Here is a 16,973-nt window from a genome sequence, read left to right on the forward strand (position 1 = left end):
TCCAGAGCAGGAGAAAACAAGCTTGCTCCGTCTTCCAAGCCTTTTAGAAACCTGTTTGTCTGGGTTCCTGTGACTTTTCTCAGCTGAATGTAAGGCACCTTTTTAAATGCCCATGAAAGACCACATGGGGCGGGAGGCCAGGGCACAGGCCGGCTGTGTTGCTGCAACCCCTCATGCATTTCTCAAGTAGGAAAGCAGGGAGGGGGTAAATTCACACACACACACACACACACCATTATCAAGAGGCCAAGACAGGCATCCTCTTCACTCCCCGTTCTCCAGCTCAGGGATGGGGAACTTGTGGCGCTTCAGAGTTTACAGATTTTCCATCACTGGAAAACTTTTGCTGCGGCTGAGGAGAGTCCAGAAACCTCTGGAGAACCACAGCTGCCCCTTCCTTGCACCAGCGAGGGTTTACTTCCAATAAGAGAAAAATGGAGCTTGGAAGGAAGGAAGGAAGGAAGGAAGGAAGGAAGGAAGGAAGGAAGGAAGGAAGGAAAGAAAGAAAGAAAGAAAGAAAGAAAGAAAGAAAGAAAGAAAGAAAGAAAGAGAATTGCAGAGGAGAGGCTGTCTGTGTGTTTGAGTGAAGCATGGCTTAACGTGTAAAAACAAGGATCAGGCTTTTTGTTTTTGCAGGGTCCAGGTGACGGGTTCCGACCATTGCAGCTGCGGAATATTGAGGGGGCCTGGACCCTCCTTGAAAATTTGGGGGTCCTCAGCCCCCTGGCCCCCCTAGATGGCGCCCCTGCCTCTTGGAATCAAAATGCCAGGCTTTACCCCTCATTTCCATGTAATCCAGGTTTTCCCTTTCTGGGGAAAATCCAGTAAGTATGCAAAGCTGTTTCCAATGTGGCTTTCAAAATCCCAGTGACCTGTTTGCCGTATTAAGTCCCTCCCTGGAAGCCCAGAGCAAACCGACCAGCCCATGGCAGCCCACTTCCCGGCTTGCGTCCTGACTTTTCATTTTATGCTGTGCAGCGGCTGAAGCACAACTCGCTTCCATGGAGCAGAGCCGGCTGGAGCTGGGAGCAGCTGGGCCTGGGACAACTTAGCAAGAGCCATGTCTGCTGAAACCTGGCAATTCAGGTTGGGTTTGCTGTTGATGTAAATCTGAAGCAGATGCTGGCAGACAGTGAGCAGGAGGGTGTTGCGGACAAAGTGGGGAGGGGTCCCCCATTCAAATCACAGGAGCCTGAGTGGATCAAGCTGAGCGTTAAGCTGCGGGGACTGGCAGCAGAGCAGTGCTGAAGCGAAAAGGCAAACAAGAACGGCAGCAACTACTGACATCAATATCCCCAAACACCTGCCAGAATACAGCAGGAAACCTCCATTTTCCTTTGTCTGAAGGAACCATCCTGTTTGACAGCAAGCCTGTTCAACTTCAAATCCCGCTTAGGAAAGAGCAGCCCCTCCAGGGGACATGGAGGAGGAGCAGGCAGGATGCGCAGCACCCAGGCAGAGCTTGCTGCAAAGAGCTCAGTATTGCCTCTCTCTAAGGCACACCCGCCCCAAGGGAAACCTCCAGTTCAGCCTGTTCTGCGTGCGGAAGGGCACGGGAATTCGCTTTTTTAAAAAAGACAATTGCTTTTACTGGGCTCCAACGAAATAAAGTTATTATACAGTGAGATAGGGGAGGGGACCTGAGTCGTGACATGGGCAGAACAGAGGAGACATAATCCCTGGGCTGTAGCCCCCTACACAGGACCACCTTCCTGGCAGCCATCTTGAACAAGAGTGCACATCTTATGAAACCCCTTGACATTTCCTTCCATTACCCGACCTTCTTGTATTGTAGTGATCAGGGCTCTGTTGCAGCATGGATATCAATAATTTATTGGATTACTTTACAGACATCCTGCTATAAGAGCCATAGCAGTACTCTCTCGTTTTTAACTGACGTGTAGGATAGTATCACAAATGCCACTTCCTGGGCAGCTTGTGAGATGAGTGCAGGGTGCGGCCCTCCAGCTCTGGAGAGGCTCTGCCCTTCGAGGCTCCTCCGTGGGGTGAGCCACAGTCTCCCCACTTTGGGGGTAGGTTTGCAGAATCTTCCAGCAACTGGGAAATTCATTCTCTGGTGCCAAGAGAGAGATGCAAGGGGCTTGATAAATAGCACATGAAGGATGTAACTCTGTTTCTGACGTCTTTTGCCCGCAAGTATGAAAGCAGGGGCTCTTTGCCCCTCAGAGGAGCGTAACAAGATCTATTTGATGTGGCAGAGTTTCCTATCGAGAGGTGTGAAGTGTGTCATGCAGGCCACAAAGCTCCCTCTAGCTTAGACTTGCCTACTTAGGGTGTGAGGCAGTTTCCGGAAGTGCAAACTGCAGCGTGTGTGTGTGTGTGTGTGTGTGTGTGTGTGTGTGTGTGTGTGTGCTTAACCCTTTCTTTTCTGGGGCAAAGAGTTCCTGCACAAAACATGGGGCAGATGGCTCCCCTCCTGCTTGCAACATTAGGGTGGGACTTGGGCATGAGAGGGTGGGAATCCTTGCCTTGGTTGCATCTCATCTCAGATCTTCCTCCTTGTCAGTCTAGAGCTGTAGAGTTAGTCACAAGGCGGCTCCTCAAAGTCTTGTTGGCTGCCTGCGTTTGTATAAGAGACCAGTGCGCTAGCTAAATGTGATCTCCCATCCTCTAACAAAGGGCTCCAGACCCAACTCTCTGAAATGATAGGCAAGGGATGCTGTGGCAATGCCTTGTTTTCTTTTTGGGGAGGCAGATGTGCTTCCTGGAAAAGCATCCCATACGCTATAAAGATATTGTTGTGAGTTTGGGGTGTGCCGGAGTCCCTTCTAATCCCTGGATCCAGCAAGGATTCAATTGCTGGAATAGCCAGGCCAGCTTCTTGGTATTGACCCTCTAACTATATGTCATTAAGCTAACAAAGGAATTGGCTCTGTGCCAGAGATCAAATAGGTGCCCTGCCCCCCAACTAGCTTGTAGTTAGAATAGTGTTTCCCAACCTTTTTTGGGCAAAGGCACACTTGTTTGATGAAAAAAATCTTGAGGCACACCACCATTACAGCCCCGTGACGTCAGCGCGCAGCGTCACGCCGGGAGGGAAGGGCGCTGGGGCGCTGCTGCTGCTGCTGCCGCCGCCGCTCCCGGCAGGCATGGGCCCAGCTGAGGCGGCGGCGGCTGTTGTGGTGGTGGCGGCGATAGCGGGCGGAGGAGGGGGCGGCGGCGGGGCCGAGGTGGCCGGCGGCGGGGGAGGCGGCGGCGGGTGGAGCAGGAGGGCGGCCGAGGCCGGTGAGGGAGTAGGGTTGCCCGGGGCTTGAGGAGCCGTCGCCGGGAGTTGCTGCTGCTGTTGTTGTTGCTGCTGCCCGGACATGCCGGCCTCCTCTTCGTCCGCTGTCTCGCGCTCCTCCCTTTTGCGCGCGCTGCCCTGCCGCCGCCCCATTGGCCGGGTCCTGTCAGCTGATTCTGTGTTATTTCCTGTGTGTGTGTGTGAGGGGAGAATGGAGAGAGAAACCTCGGCACCACCACCGCGGAGCTGCCCCCGGCTCGACGCGGATCCTCGCCACCGCCGCCCCGCCTCTCGCCGCCCGACTCGCCCGCCTCCCTCCCACGGCACACCAGGGAACGTCTCGCGGCACACTAGTGTGCCGCGGAACACCGGTTGGGAAACACTGAGTTAGAAGGACAAAACGCCAGAGTTGTGTGTGAGAGCTAGAAGCAGGCTGCAGACTGAAGCCTAAGAGGGAGAGACAGGCTTGATTTCTGCTTGAATCCAAGGCTGTGGCTATGGGGAAAGCACAGCCTTCTGGGGTGTTAATGCTGTGAGCCCCTCCATCATAGGCCCAGCTTGTGGATATGTATAAATAAATTGTATATCCTAAAGACACCACAGTCTCCGCTGTCCCTTATTTCAGGGAAACCAAACCTTGGGAAAGCACCTGCAACCCCTGGCGTCTGGCTCCACTCAGATATTTTTCTTTTTGTGTGGGGGCAAAAATATATTCACCCCAGACTGCAGCCACAGGTGAAATGTTCAAGGGCTAGTTGACATGGCTAACAGAATGAGGTGATGTGATGCCGCTTCAGGCCACAGGGGAAAGTTGCAGGCTCCCCCCCCCCCCCCAGCAACTCTTTCCTAGTGCAAGTCAAAGCAGAAGAAAAGTCTAGCACATCAGGCACAGAGGTCAGCCTTTCCCTTTCCCTTGGAGGGAGGTAGTCATTTGTAGACGTGTGTTAAAAATGTGAAGCCCACATGGCAGACTGAAATGGTGCAGCTCAGTCTGCCATCAGCTCTGCTTCCCAGATGCTTGAAGGGGCTGCAAAGTAGTGGTGGTGTGTTCTCTCTCTCTCTCTCTCTCTCTCTCTCAGCATTCGGAACTACTCTTTTGACTAAAATTAGCCCTTTCAAGTCAGATTCTCATTGACACTAAGGTTACATCATGTCTTTTGCCACATCAAAAGATACTACTTGTAATGGTTTGTACTTTAACAAATTTGGGCTTAGGTGTTTGAAACAGCCGACTTGGCATCAGAAAGTGAGCTGGCCGTGCTCAGTCAGAGAGTTAATTTCTCTCTCAATAATTTCACAGCCTGGTTAAGGGTTGTCCTTTTGTGACCGATTCATAATTAAAGTTTGCCTCACACAGCACCAAAGTCTACAAGGAAGATCTGGCTAAAATGCTTACATATTCCAAGAAGAGCTGCTTTTAATAAATGGGCAAGAAAGCCAAATTTAGAAGAGAAACATTTAGTCTCCAGGTCCAAGGCTATAGTCCAACCACCAGATTTCCTTGAAACCAGCTCTAGAATAAGTAAGTCCCAGCCAGGGCTTTCAAGTGGGCATTTCTTTCTTATTAATGCTTCCAATCCACCTAGACCAGACGATGAGATGCAAATACAGTGGTACCTCGGGTTAAGAACTTAATTCGTTCCGGAGGTCCACTCTTAACTCGAAACTGTTCTTAACCCAAAGCACCACTTTAGCTAATGGGGCCTCCCGCTGCCGCCGTGCCGCTGCTGCACGATTTCTGTTCTCATCCTGAAGTAAAGTTCTTAACCCGAGGTAATATTTCTGAGTTAGCGGAGTCTGTAACCTGAAGCGTATGTAACCTTAAGCGTCTGTAACCCAAGGTACCACTGTATGTACAGCGTTGTGGTGCACTTTTCAGCAGACGGAAAGTTCTGCAACAGAAGGAAAGGTCTCCTGACCAAAGGCCCCATTTCCTGAGAAACCAAGCTTACTGAGAAACTAAACCAGAGTGAGCCGATTCTTGCAGACTGAGGTCAGAAACTGGCATCTCTCTGCTCTCGTTCAAAGAAATGCAATTCCCAGAAGCATGCAAATGCTAGTTCCTGCACAGTGAAGCCCTCGGCCCTCGCCTGGGTGGTGTCCACAGTTTTCCATTCATGAGCCAGGCCTTGCAGAGGCACAGCCCTCCCCTCCCTTTCCCAGCTCAGAATAGACACAGTTGGCTATTAAATGAGCATTCAGTCCAATTTGTTTGTGGGGAGGCTAGATGACATTGCATCAAAACAATTGTTATTCCACACATTCCACTACATTTGCTTGTCACTCTGCTTAATGTGCGCCATAATTTAAAATATTTTGAGGAAGCAGGGTTGTTGTGCAAGAGCTCTTAATCAACTATAGCTGTGCAACCTGAATTTGCCAGGATGTGACTGAATCCCAGCCAAAAACAGTGATAGTCTCAAACTACCCCAAGTTCCCCACATATTCATCTCCATGTTACTTTCTGGGTTGTGAATAATGCCCCCCTCCAGACTGAAGAGATCCCAAAACATTGAGAGTATTCACCTGCCAGAATATTTTAACTTCTTTAATTTCTCTCCAAACAAAAATCATTCTAAATTTTCCCACAGAGTTGAGGAAAATGCATAGGAATTAGTTTCACTTGAAGTTTCATGACCCCGCTCATCGGAAAGTGCTTCATCTTACATCACATTCACAAGACTGTCGGAACTGCTCAGGCGGCGCTGGGAATCAGGGGTGCTGAGGACGGGGCCAGTGACCCACAGTGCTTTGCGGGGCTCAAGGAGCTGCCTCTTCGCCTGCCTCCCAGCACAGAGAGAAGTGGGGAAGTGGGTTTTGTTTTTTCCTTGAGAGTTGGGTACCTCTAGAGCCAAAGAGGCAGGCTGAAAAAGAGTAGCTTACATTTCTGGCACTGGGGGAGTTTTAAAAGTGTGACTGATGAACGACAGCAACCCAAGAGGCCTTCACTGGGAAGCTGCAGCACAGGACATAAACGCTGGATGGAACCAGACTAGCAGCTAGGTGGTCACACACTAGGAACTAACAGAAAACATTTCTGCTCCCTTCACACCTCAGCTGCCACACAACCAAAGAACATCTCTTCAAATATGGATCCAAATTTGGCTGTTACATTTGGTCAATAGGGACAGGTTTTTATGCCGCAAAATCCCTGCTTTTCGATTTCCTGGCACTCTTTGGCAAGTCATGTGTGGTTCAAGGCTGTTTGTCTCTGAAGGAATCCAGCAGGAAAAGTCGACCCTCAGTTTAAATCTGTGAAGATCCACTTCAGGCCTTTTTTGAACTTCTCAGTGTAAAAAGTGAAGTCATGGAGTCTGATGGGCTTTCTAGAGAAGCAACGTTTGCAGTCCATCAGCTGTCCCAGATCATTTTCATGTTGCTCAGAATTTTCACATAGCCTGTATGATGAATGCTAATCTTCCACCCACCCCTAAAGCATATATAAGCCAAAGAAGGTTTTTGACTCCTCAGGATTCACCAGTGTGACTTCCGAGACACTCACATACAGGCTGTCCTGCCTGGAAAGGTTGAACAAAGCACCCAAATAGCTGCTTCTGCCCCACATGTGCCTGGCCACACAGTAGCTCATCTTTCGGTCCTCCATCAGCACCTGGATATCAGGATACGATGGGTTTCTTTTGAAAACCACATGATCAAGAGGCTGGGGGGTGCAGGCCCCACCCCGGAAGAACACTTTGGAGTACACAAAGTAGAGGCCAGCTTCATCGATCACCAAACCCCTGTTTTCATACTGAACACCAGAAATGAAGGCATGTCCATAGGTACTCTCCCATTCCAGTGGGAGCGATCGCTGGTTTGCTTTGCCTAGAAACATGGAATGTCATGGTGAAAATCAGACAACAAGCAGTTTCTCAGACCCCACTATATTGCAAGGTTTCCTAATATTTTTGAACACAGCAAAATGACCTTTATGTCTAATCTGAAGAGCACTGAAGGATGCTACTCCATACCATTTGCTGGTTTGCTCTTTGCAGTGTGGATGTCAGTTGTTCTCACTGCTGACTGAGAACCTGGAACCTGGAACCATTGCTGCTCATCTTCTCTGCTCAAGGCAACGCCACACACCGGAAGCAATGGGGCAGGCAGGGTGTTGTTGCCTCTTGTGCTTCTGCCACCTGCCTCATGGCTGGGCCGGCTCTCTTCCAATGCTACAAACAGGCGACGGCAGCAGAAGAGCAGCAAATGGAAGATTGCAACTGCCCACCCCAGTTAAAGAATGACCAATGTCATGCTTGGTAAAACTTGTCCTTCTGTGCAGCTCTTAAGAGTACAGGATATGTAGCTTGAGGGCCGAGTGCTCTCATCTGGATGAGGACATCAGCCCAGAGCCAGAGAATCTTATCTCTTCCAAACATCTCAAAAGCAGTGGGAGAGAAATGTGTGATTTGGTGCAAAGAGAAATGCTTAAGCATCTCCCAGTCTTCCACTTCTCCCCCTGTAGTCCCTTTTCCAGACATTTTGCCCAGTCCAAGATGGGAGAAGGGGCAGAGAGGGTTAAGTCAGGCACTTTCCTTGACCTGTTCCCATTAGTTTTGAGAGACAGCAAAGTATCTGATCTGGTTATGAAAACCAGTTTCCCAAGTACAATTCAGCCAGTTCATTAGTTTCCTCAGCTACAGCTCTTTTTTGCCCTCGCTGTTTGCAGGATTATTTGCTCTGCGTTTTGCTGCCCACCTGTCAAGTGCGCTCTCCTCTTGACTTCCTTTTCCACTGTTCCATTCAGAAATCCTATATTGCAATAGAGAATAAGGCAAGTAACGCATTATACCTTTCCAACAGAGAGAAGAAATGGAAAGGGGAAGCAATGAGGTCAGCTCTGAAGAAATTGAGAGGTGTGATCCAGCCAAAGTTAAGCACATTTTGGTCACATCCATTTCAATGAGAATTATGCCACTGTGTGCCATAGTAGGCTTTACCCCCCAGGCCTTTGGCACTGAAATCAATGGGATCGCAAGTGCTAAACTTGCCTCTTTCAGAGGCAATTGTGCTTTAGGGTGGGCAGCCCTTGAGGTGAGGTATGAGCGCCTTAACATTTCCCTCAGCAGACCAGTTTATGGACTGGATGCTGTTTCCCACACAGCTACCTATGACTGAACTTATTCCTGAGTCTCCTCCCATGAGACATCTCAGACTGCTTTTCAAATATCTTATTCTACCTTCTGGCTGCTCCCCCAACCCAGGACTAATTTGTTTCCCAGCAAATACCCTGAGATCCTTACATGCAGCGTCAGCACAGAAGCAACATTTTCCATTGATCATGCCCAATGTTTTTCTCAAACTTCTCAGCTCTCTGGTTTTCAGATTGGTTTGGGACAATGGCACATCTCCAAATCCACTGTGGATCCCCAAGGGCTTTCTTGCAGTGCCTTTAAATGCACCCACCTGCAGGTCTTAGCTGGTTGGAAGAAGAAGTCCCCATCTCCCTAGAGCTGAATGCTCTCCACCTCCCACACAAGAGCTGGACTTCAAACACAGGCCGATGGCACCCAGCACCACCAGCAGACCACATATTTTTCTGATGAAACCATTTTGAAATCAATACATTTCTGTTTAAAAGCTTGTGAACAGCAACAAACAGTTCTGTATCAAAATATTATATGCCAGACAGTAAGAGAAATGGCTCTCATGTGTGCTATAATCACTCTCTGTATCATCTGCCTGATGCAGATGAAACAGACCTGTCCAGAAATCCCCAAAGCAGCAAAAGCTCTGGGGATACAGAAATAACAGAAAGAGAGAAGCCCATCTGCAACTAGCATGGACTGGGACTTCAATGCAGCCATTTCATTCAACATTTCACTGTTCAGGTAATGAGCCAAGATATCCAAAGTGGCCCAAGTTTCTTTAAGTCAGTGGCAAGAACAATAAGCTCTAGAAAGAGGCGATTGTGATTCCAGATGAAATAAACTTTATAAGAACTGCAAATGCAGGCAGGGCAGCCCAGGCACAACCCCCCATTTGGCTCTGCTCTCCCCCCCCCCCCGGCCATCCCTGGACAAGGACTTCTCACCTTTGAGCATCTCAGGAGATTGAGGCACCTGCCCAGAGCAGGAAAGCTGTGGAGGTAAAAGGCAGACGTTCACACTTGGGAATAAAAATCACCCTGTGGCCCTTTCCGTGGAGGGCCCCATCTTCAGGAGCTGCCAATCCAGGGACCCTGGGTGCCCTTCCCCCAAGTGGTGTGTGCCACTCGCAGGTCTCCTCTGGTATTTCTGTGCCTCCATTTACCTCTCTCAGAGCCTCTAGTTCCTGCTGCAGACGGAAGATCTGAAACATTGCAAGCCCAACCCCAGTGAGGGCCAGAAGGGTCAGCAGAGAAACCACCAGGAAACACAGGCGTGTGCCATCCTTTTTGCTCTGCTTTTTCCTTTTGGTCTCTGGCACAGGCAGAGCAGGGCGGATGTCCTGGTGGGGCGCAAACCTGATGGGACACAGTCCTGAAGGGGCACACTCAGAGTTGGAAACTCCACTGCTGCTTGTCCAGAAGACCTGGGGATAAATGCAGTGCGGGTTCTGCTGCATGGCGGGGAGAGCCATGTCTCTGGAGTCCTCACTTGCTCCCGCCGGCCAAGCTCAGATGCTGCGTCAGAGAAGGGTTCTCTTCCTGTGCTGCGTCCCCAGGCGTCACCTGCGCCCACCACTGAAAAGCCTCTTGGGCTGACACCAGAAAACCTCAGAGAGCTTCCACCCACTGCTGAGATGCAAGATACCTGACGCCTGCCTGCACAGAGCAGAGCAGGGAGCAGAAGCAGTTCTCATGCAAAATGTACCCAAGCATGATATGCATTCAGAGACAAACACTGTAAACATGGACCTTTTGAGCAAAAAGCAAAATACAGTTTTGCTTCCTATTCATTTTTTGTTCAAATTCTGTCTCTTACTTGGTAGACCTTTGTTTTCGGTTTCCCACCTTAAAACTTTAATGTTTCTTCAGACTTCTGCTGCCTGCATTTTCCTCCCAGCCCAGTACTGGCTGCTTTCCTGGCAGCCTGATTTATTTATTTTGGAAGCCCAGACTGCAATCCTTCCCATCCTCTTTGCTCCTTCTGGGTTCTCCTCCTCTTTATTTACTTCTGACCTCCAAAGTGCAAATATGAAATGAGCTTCCTTTGTTTGCTTCTACTCACTCTTATTACAAACCAAACCACATCTAGGCCTTTCTTGTCTCTTTGATGTCTCCTAGAAGTTGATAAGGGAACACCCCCCTGACTTTTGTATTGCATGATGATTCATGGGAGAGGCAACAACTTTTGTCCTATCCAGCTGTTTTCTTATTTGCTCTAGTGAGAGCCTAAATGCTTTTGAAATTTTTGCTGAAGTGCCTAAGACATGGGCAGAGATATCCTTTGCTGCTGCAGACATTGACAGCTGCTTATCTTAGTGTAACGCCAGCACACTCTTGTTGGGATCCTCTGCACTCCTCGCAACAAAGATGTCAGAAAAACAATACCGCTGTAAAGTGGAAATAACACGGTAAACGATCAGGTGTACCCCCAGCACTGATGGCAACACTGATGGCCCCTCCAACAATCGTGGCAGCGCAATGCAGAGTGTGACGACCATCCACATTTATAGCAGAACACTTCCATGACACAAACCACCACCATATACAGAAAGCACTGCCTCTTAGACACAAGCATCATGGACTCCCACCTGGGGCAGCCTCCACACAGCCAGCACAAGTTCCAGGAATCCCCTGGATGGGTGTTCGCGTCTCCATCTACCCCCAGCTATGCCCCCCCCCCCCCCTTGACAGGCAACCTCAGCATTGCGCCTCTGCCAGGCATAACTCCCTTGAGGCAGGGAACATGCATGAAGAGGCTGTGGCCTCCCTGGAAAATGGTTCAAGCTCTACTGGGAGAACACTTTTTACAATGGGGAGTTAGCACAAAGCAGGCTGTGAGGCTCCCAATAAGTCAGCATGCTGAGATAGCAAACTGGAGGGAGGTGCTTGAGTGAGCCAAGGCTGGCCAGCAACCATCACATCGGGAGGCACGGAAGGGAGCAGGCAGGACCAGGCCACATTCCATAGAGCAGGTCTCTCGCTATACAGCAACAAGAGGAGTGGGCAGGAAAAGCAGACCTTGTGGGGCATCGGAAATCATCCAGAGCACAGGCTGCCAGCCACCTCTCAGGACCAAGCGGGGTGGTAATCTGAGCTCTAGTCTGGCAGCACAGCACAGATTCGTGCAGCTGCAGGTCCTAGCTTTGAACCCTGGATGTGGTCTCCTGGCTCAAAGGGCAGGGAGGGGACACCCTGTCCCAGCAGCACACACACAGGGTGGTGCCAGAGCCAGGAGGACTGGGGAGTGGACTAAGTGCCCCACGAGCTCCGGGCCTGACTCTAGATGCCTCAGGAGGACTCAGCTGAGCCTTCTGCAAGGAGGCTACCTGCACACACACACACACCCCAATAATCCAGTGCTTGTTAGCCACTTGAAGTCTTTTAGCAAAAAAGCAACCCATAAATTAAAAAGTAGCTACAACTTAAAATCTCTTGTGCCTGTTGCTTATTGTGCCAGCAGGACTTAATTTGCTACTCTTCTTGCTGCATAGCTTAGTATGCCATGAGCAACCAGGAAAGCTCGTGAGATGTGAGGATCCAGCTATTCTGCCCATGCTGGAACTCAGGTGGAAGGGCAAAAGCTAAGATGCATGGGAGCCCAAACTCTATGGAAGTAGCACCAAGACCCTCTTCCTGGGGATGGTTGCCATCTTGAACACAAGATGAGCACCAAGGAGGACGGCGGGTGCTGCCCAAACTTTTATTGAACGGCATCAGCAAAAGGGCAATTCTTAAAATAGGAGCTGGTAGGATGGCAGGATAGGCATTCAGAGCTCTGAGAAGATGTTGGCTATTTTGACTTGGTTTCCCACCACCAAGTCCCTCCCCCACTTGCGGGCTCTACCTTCTCTACGGAGGAGACTCATGTCACCACATGCTGCAAAGCCTGAGATGCATGTTTCCTGCCTGTGGTTTACATGCTGCTGGAGAGTCTCTCTTGCTATAGGTTTCCTGCCAGGGCTCTGTGAATAGCAGGAACCCATGGGCTGCTTTGAGGCTGGGCTGGGCCAGGCCTTGGACTGGAGAAGAGTGCTGACAGCCGAATGATGTGTTTCCATAAGGCAGTAATGCAGTGGACCTTCGTAAACCACCCTGAGACCTGCAGGTATAGGGTGGTATACAAATGTAATAAATGAATGAATGAATGAATGAGAAGAACTGAAAGGAGCTGTTGGCCCCAACCACCACTGATGTGTGGTCTTGGAAGGTTTCTCAGAAAGGAATGCTGAATAATGCATTAGCAGAACATCTTTGCAGGCTCAGAGATCAGGGGTGGGACAAGGTGGCCTGGGCCTGTTCCCTGCTCTAACAGTGGCTTATGCCGGACTCTGTCCTCCCTTGTGGCTGTGCAGGCAAAGCAGAAATAGATGGGAGGCCGTGTTGCTTTGGCTCTCCATGGGCTTCTTTTAAAAATATAATCAAACAATGTTGTGCCATTGCTGGAGTGAGCTCCGAGGGAATGTATAGTGGCTCAGTGATGCCCTGCTGACGCCTAACACTCTGCCAGTGCGGTTTGCTGTTTTTGGTCCTTGAGTTAGAGAAGATGCCCCAATGTGAGTTTATGACAGCATAATCATGGTGCTATACAAGCAGAGATCCTCATCAAAATCTGGTGCATGGATTACCATCCTTTATCCATCCAGCCAGAATGGTGCAACGAGTGCAGGATCATTACAAGGTTTGTAGGGTATATAAAAATAACCCCCCCCCCTCTCACTCTACATATTGACTAGGACTAGAGTCAGGCATGCACTTGTCGCTGGAAGTAGACAGAGAAAGGCAACCACAATTATCTGCCATCTCTGATCAAGGATGATAGCAGAGCATGCAAATGTTATTTTCGCAGAGGCAACCGTGGGATGAGCGGCAATCCCTTTCAAACCACCTCTCTCGAAAACATGGTCTGTCTCAAACCCAATGAGTGAGGCATATGCCTTCCACAAAGGTAAGTTACGCCCACCAGTGACATGCCAAACACACCAAGCTGAGCAAGGCTGATTGCCATCTGGAAAGACTGAGTTTCTTCTGCCTACGGCACTTTGTGGTTGGGTCTGTGTGCTTCAGGAGTTCCATGAGAAGTGGAACAATTGGACCATTCATCTAAAGTTATTCCATAGCATTCTGCCTTCAAGTACCTTCCGTTTACTACTAGAATTTTCATATAGAACTATGATGTTCTCTCCCATCTTTAAAGCTTTAATGAAAACGAGCTAGTAGAAGCCTTCTGCCAACATTTTGGTTGGCACATACTCTGGTCTCTCCTTTTCCTCCCCTGCAAGCTGACTGTTCCTCGCCCCTTCCTGTCCCCACAATCCTCTGCGGCACACCTGTCTGTCTTCCTGTTTATCAGTGTCTCCCCTCTCCCTGCAGGCGGAAGGGCACAGAGACCAGTTCACAGGGCTAGTAACCCTCTGGGTACCATGGCTGCTGCTTTTCCCCCTTGGGGCGCAGGCTTTGGGCTGTCAGTCAAGCCCAGAAGATGCTCCAGTGTCTGCTGCCTCCAAACCCGTACAGACACCCAGGCCGGTTGGACACTCGGACACTGTTTTGCCAGCTTTGCCCAACAGCAGGCCAAGCAGTAATAAAAAATAACAATAAATTTTTATTTATACCCCGCCCTCCATGGCCAAGACCGGGCTCAGGGCGGCTAACACTGAATATAAATACAGTAAAAACATTTTTTAAAAACAAAAAAAGCCCAGTTGATTAAAATACAGTGGTGCCTCGCAAGACGAAATTAATTCGTTCCGCAAGTTTTGTCGTCTTGCGATTTTTCCGTCTTGCGAAGCACGGTTTCCCATAGGAATGCATTGAAAATCAATCAATGCGTTCCTATGGAAACCGACTTCAGACCAGGTCCGGGGACAGTCTGTCCCCCGACCTCTTCTGAAGGCTGGGGGGGGGGGGGACAAGGGCTTTTCTTCCCACCCCCAGCATTTTAAAAAACCCCGGGACAGCGGAGACTTCTCCGCTGTCCCGGGGCGATCTTAAAATGCTGGCGGGCGGCAGCGAAGCCTCCGCTGCCACCCGCCAGCATTTTAAAAAACCCCGGGACAGCGGAGGGCTTCTCCGCTGTCCCGGGGCGATTTAAAAGCCCCCGGGAAGGCAGGCAGGGGGGAGCAAAGACTTTTGCCCCCCGCCGGCCTTCAGAAGAGGTCCTGGACCTCTTCTGAAGGCCGGCGGGGGGCGAAAGTCTTTGCTCCCCCCGCCTGCCTTCAAAAGCCGTCCGGGATAGCGGAGAAACGAAGGCTGGCGGCGGGAGGAGGTCTCTCCGCCCCGCCGCCAGCCTTCGGAGGAGGTCCGAGGACAGTGGGGAAGACGCGCTGCGCTTCCCCGCTGTCCCAGAGATTTCCCTATGGGCTTTCGTCTTGCGAAGGAAGCCCATAGGGAAATTCGTTTTGCGAAGCGCCTCCAAAATGGAAAACCCTTTCGTCTAGCGGGTTTTCCGTCTTGCGAGGCGTTCGTCTTGCGGGGCACCACTGTATCTTAGAACAGAGTTTAAAATGTAGCTTAAAATGCAGCCCCCTTTTAGTGGAAGCCCAAAGATCAAAGTCATAAGGGGAGAAAACATCAGATATTCACCAGGGCTGGATGGTTCCCATTGCCGCGGCAAGCAAAAGTGGAAGTAAAAGTTCATGAGAGATCTTAGACTCTATCGAAGGCTGCACCCCAATGCCCAAGACCATCCTAAAGTGGGGATCAAGTCTTCTGTGTGATCAAGTTGTTAGATTTGACCCTGCTGATAGCTAACAGCCTGTGTCAAGAAGAAAGAATATGGTGTGAAACCAAATGTGGAACTTTTCTCAGCAGCAATAGCAGCCTTAAACAAAATATCTCCGCCACCCCACCCCCCGCCCATGGAAGTATATTCAATGTTACCTCTACATCCAAACAAGCCTTCTCCACAGACTTGGGATTAGTTAGTCTAGATACAGGCAGAGATTTGCTCTCTGCGCTGGGCTATTACAATCACACACTTTGGTGATAACCTTTTCTCAGATAAAGAGCCCAGCACACAAGGTACTTAAAAGAGCTCAAATTTGTTTAGAATTCTTTAGGTGCCAGAGATTTAAATGTGCTTTGCACCTCTATCTTTCTTGGGAACAAGGAAAACCGTGGATCAGAGGCCTTCATCAACTGGGTCTCCATTATATACCTTGGGGCAGGAGAGACTCTGACTTAACCCTTGGTTTGCCCTTTGGGGATACAGCTAGAACTTGGCAGTCTATGAAAACAATTCCCCCGTGAGACTGAAGCTTGTGAACCTTCCTCCCACTGGACCCTGTGGGAGGGACATGAGTCATCCCCACTTTCTATATGCAGGCGGCACTTAGAACTGCTGATAAAGGAGTGCTTTGGGTTCTAATCCCCTTGCGATGAGACACACAGCATTGGACTATCACACTGAGCAGTGAAGCAGAACCCGGCCATTTGGAGCAGCTTGGCAGAGAAGCCTCCTGCAGTTGGGGTCTCTTAAGAGCAACAAAGGAAACTGCCCTAGACTGCCAGGCCTCAGGTGGAGAGTCCACCTCGACAGGCAGGGGCTCTCCCCTAGATAAGACACAGACAACCTTCCAGTCCTGCTATCTGAAATTCTTTAACTGCAGATACTGGGGGTCGACTCTGTACCACTAAGGTATTTCTCACAAATCTCCAGCGTTAGAATTGGGAGCTAGGGAAAGAGGGTAACATCAGCAGCATCTGATTCCACCAGGACAAAGTTAAAAACTGGTTCACCCCAGTCCTTGATGATCATAAATTAGGGCTTCAAAAGGTTCATATATTTGGACCGTCACAAAATATCCAGAGGATGTGTAGATAAAGCTTGCTGATACTCTAGGAGTCAAACCAATATTGTATTCCATTCCTGGAAGAAACAAGGCAGATGCTTAGATGCAGGTCAGCATGAATGTGCTTCCAAGGGAAAGGACTCCGATTTGGGAATCAGGAGCAGAGGTTAAAAAAGGAACCTGGGATATGAAGCTTCACCAGCTGTTGAAGCTTATTTTCCTACAGGTTACTAGCTAAAAAAATTATGCATGGCTTAAATCCAGTAATTTTAATCTTAAAATTTCTGCCAGCTCGCAGTGTCTGTGATTCTAAGCAGAGCATTTTCACTACTTCCAGGTTTAGTGGTTTGCATAATAGGTATGACCACCACCTGCCTTTCCTAGGACTTGTCCAAAGTCCTGTGGACCTGATCTTGCCCTACTAACTAACCTGCACTCCCTTATTGTGAGACAAGTCTCACTTCAAGCCAGTTACATCTAAGGCTTCCTTAGTGTGCTGTTTCTTCAGGCCAAAATGGATGCAATGATCATGCCCAGAATTTGATCCTAGTTTGATGTAATGGTTTGGATGGAATTCAGTATCATAGCCAGAATTTCCTGGTTTGGACACAGTAGGAAACTTTGATTTAAAGCAACTATGATTTGAGGAGAGCTGGTGCAAACGGTCAGCCCGGACAAGTGTGAGCCCCTGATGCTTGTTCCTGACTTAGTAAGCCATGGTTCTGCATGGATTGCCTATTCTTTCCAAGCCCTCTGGGATCCTCTAGCCCTTGGGCCCTGTCTATCTCCCTCATTTGCCATTCCTTTCCTTTGTTTTTAAATTGTTCCATCAGTCTAAAAAAATTATGTTTAT

General features: G+C 49.5%; 1 protein-coding gene across 1 annotated transcript; it reads right to left on the reverse strand.

Moving 5' to 3' along the window:
* Positions 1-5,774: 5,774 nt before the first annotated feature.
* FASLG (Fas ligand) lies at positions 5,775-10,973 on the reverse strand. The gene is made up of 4 exons (XM_028732186.2): positions 9,494-10,973; positions 9,276-9,321; positions 7,940-7,993; positions 5,775-7,069 (listed from the first exon to the last, which is right to left on the reverse strand). The coding sequence occupies exons 1-4, from the start codon at positions 9,800-9,802 to the stop codon at positions 6,675-6,677; spliced, it is 804 nt and encodes a 267-aa protein (XP_028588019.2). The 5' UTR covers positions 9,803-10,973; the 3' UTR covers positions 5,775-6,674.
* Positions 10,974-16,973: the final 6,000 nt, after the last annotated feature.

The sequence above is a fragment of the Podarcis muralis genome, chromosome 5, assembly GCF_964188315.1.
Source record: "Podarcis muralis chromosome 5, rPodMur119.hap1.1, whole genome shotgun sequence".
Classification (NCBI taxonomy): domain Eukaryota; kingdom Metazoa; phylum Chordata; class Lepidosauria; order Squamata; family Lacertidae; genus Podarcis; species Podarcis muralis.

What these genes read in the sequence shown, in the direction of transcription:
- FASLG (XM_028732186.2), bottom strand. Translation starts at nt 9,802, where the DNA reads ATGGCTCTCCCCGCCATGCAGCAGAACCCGCACTGCATTTATCCCCAG. An exon ending in AACTAGAGGCTCTGAGAGAG is followed by an intron (nt 9,322 to 9,493) that starts GTAAATGGAGGC and finishes TTACCTCCACAG; the next exon opens with CTTTCCTGCTCTGGGCAGGT. An exon ending in ATCTCCTGAGATGCTCAAAG is followed by an intron (nt 7,994 to 9,275) that starts GTGAGAAGTCCT and finishes ATTGCAATATAG; the next exon opens with GATTTCTGAATGGAACAGTG.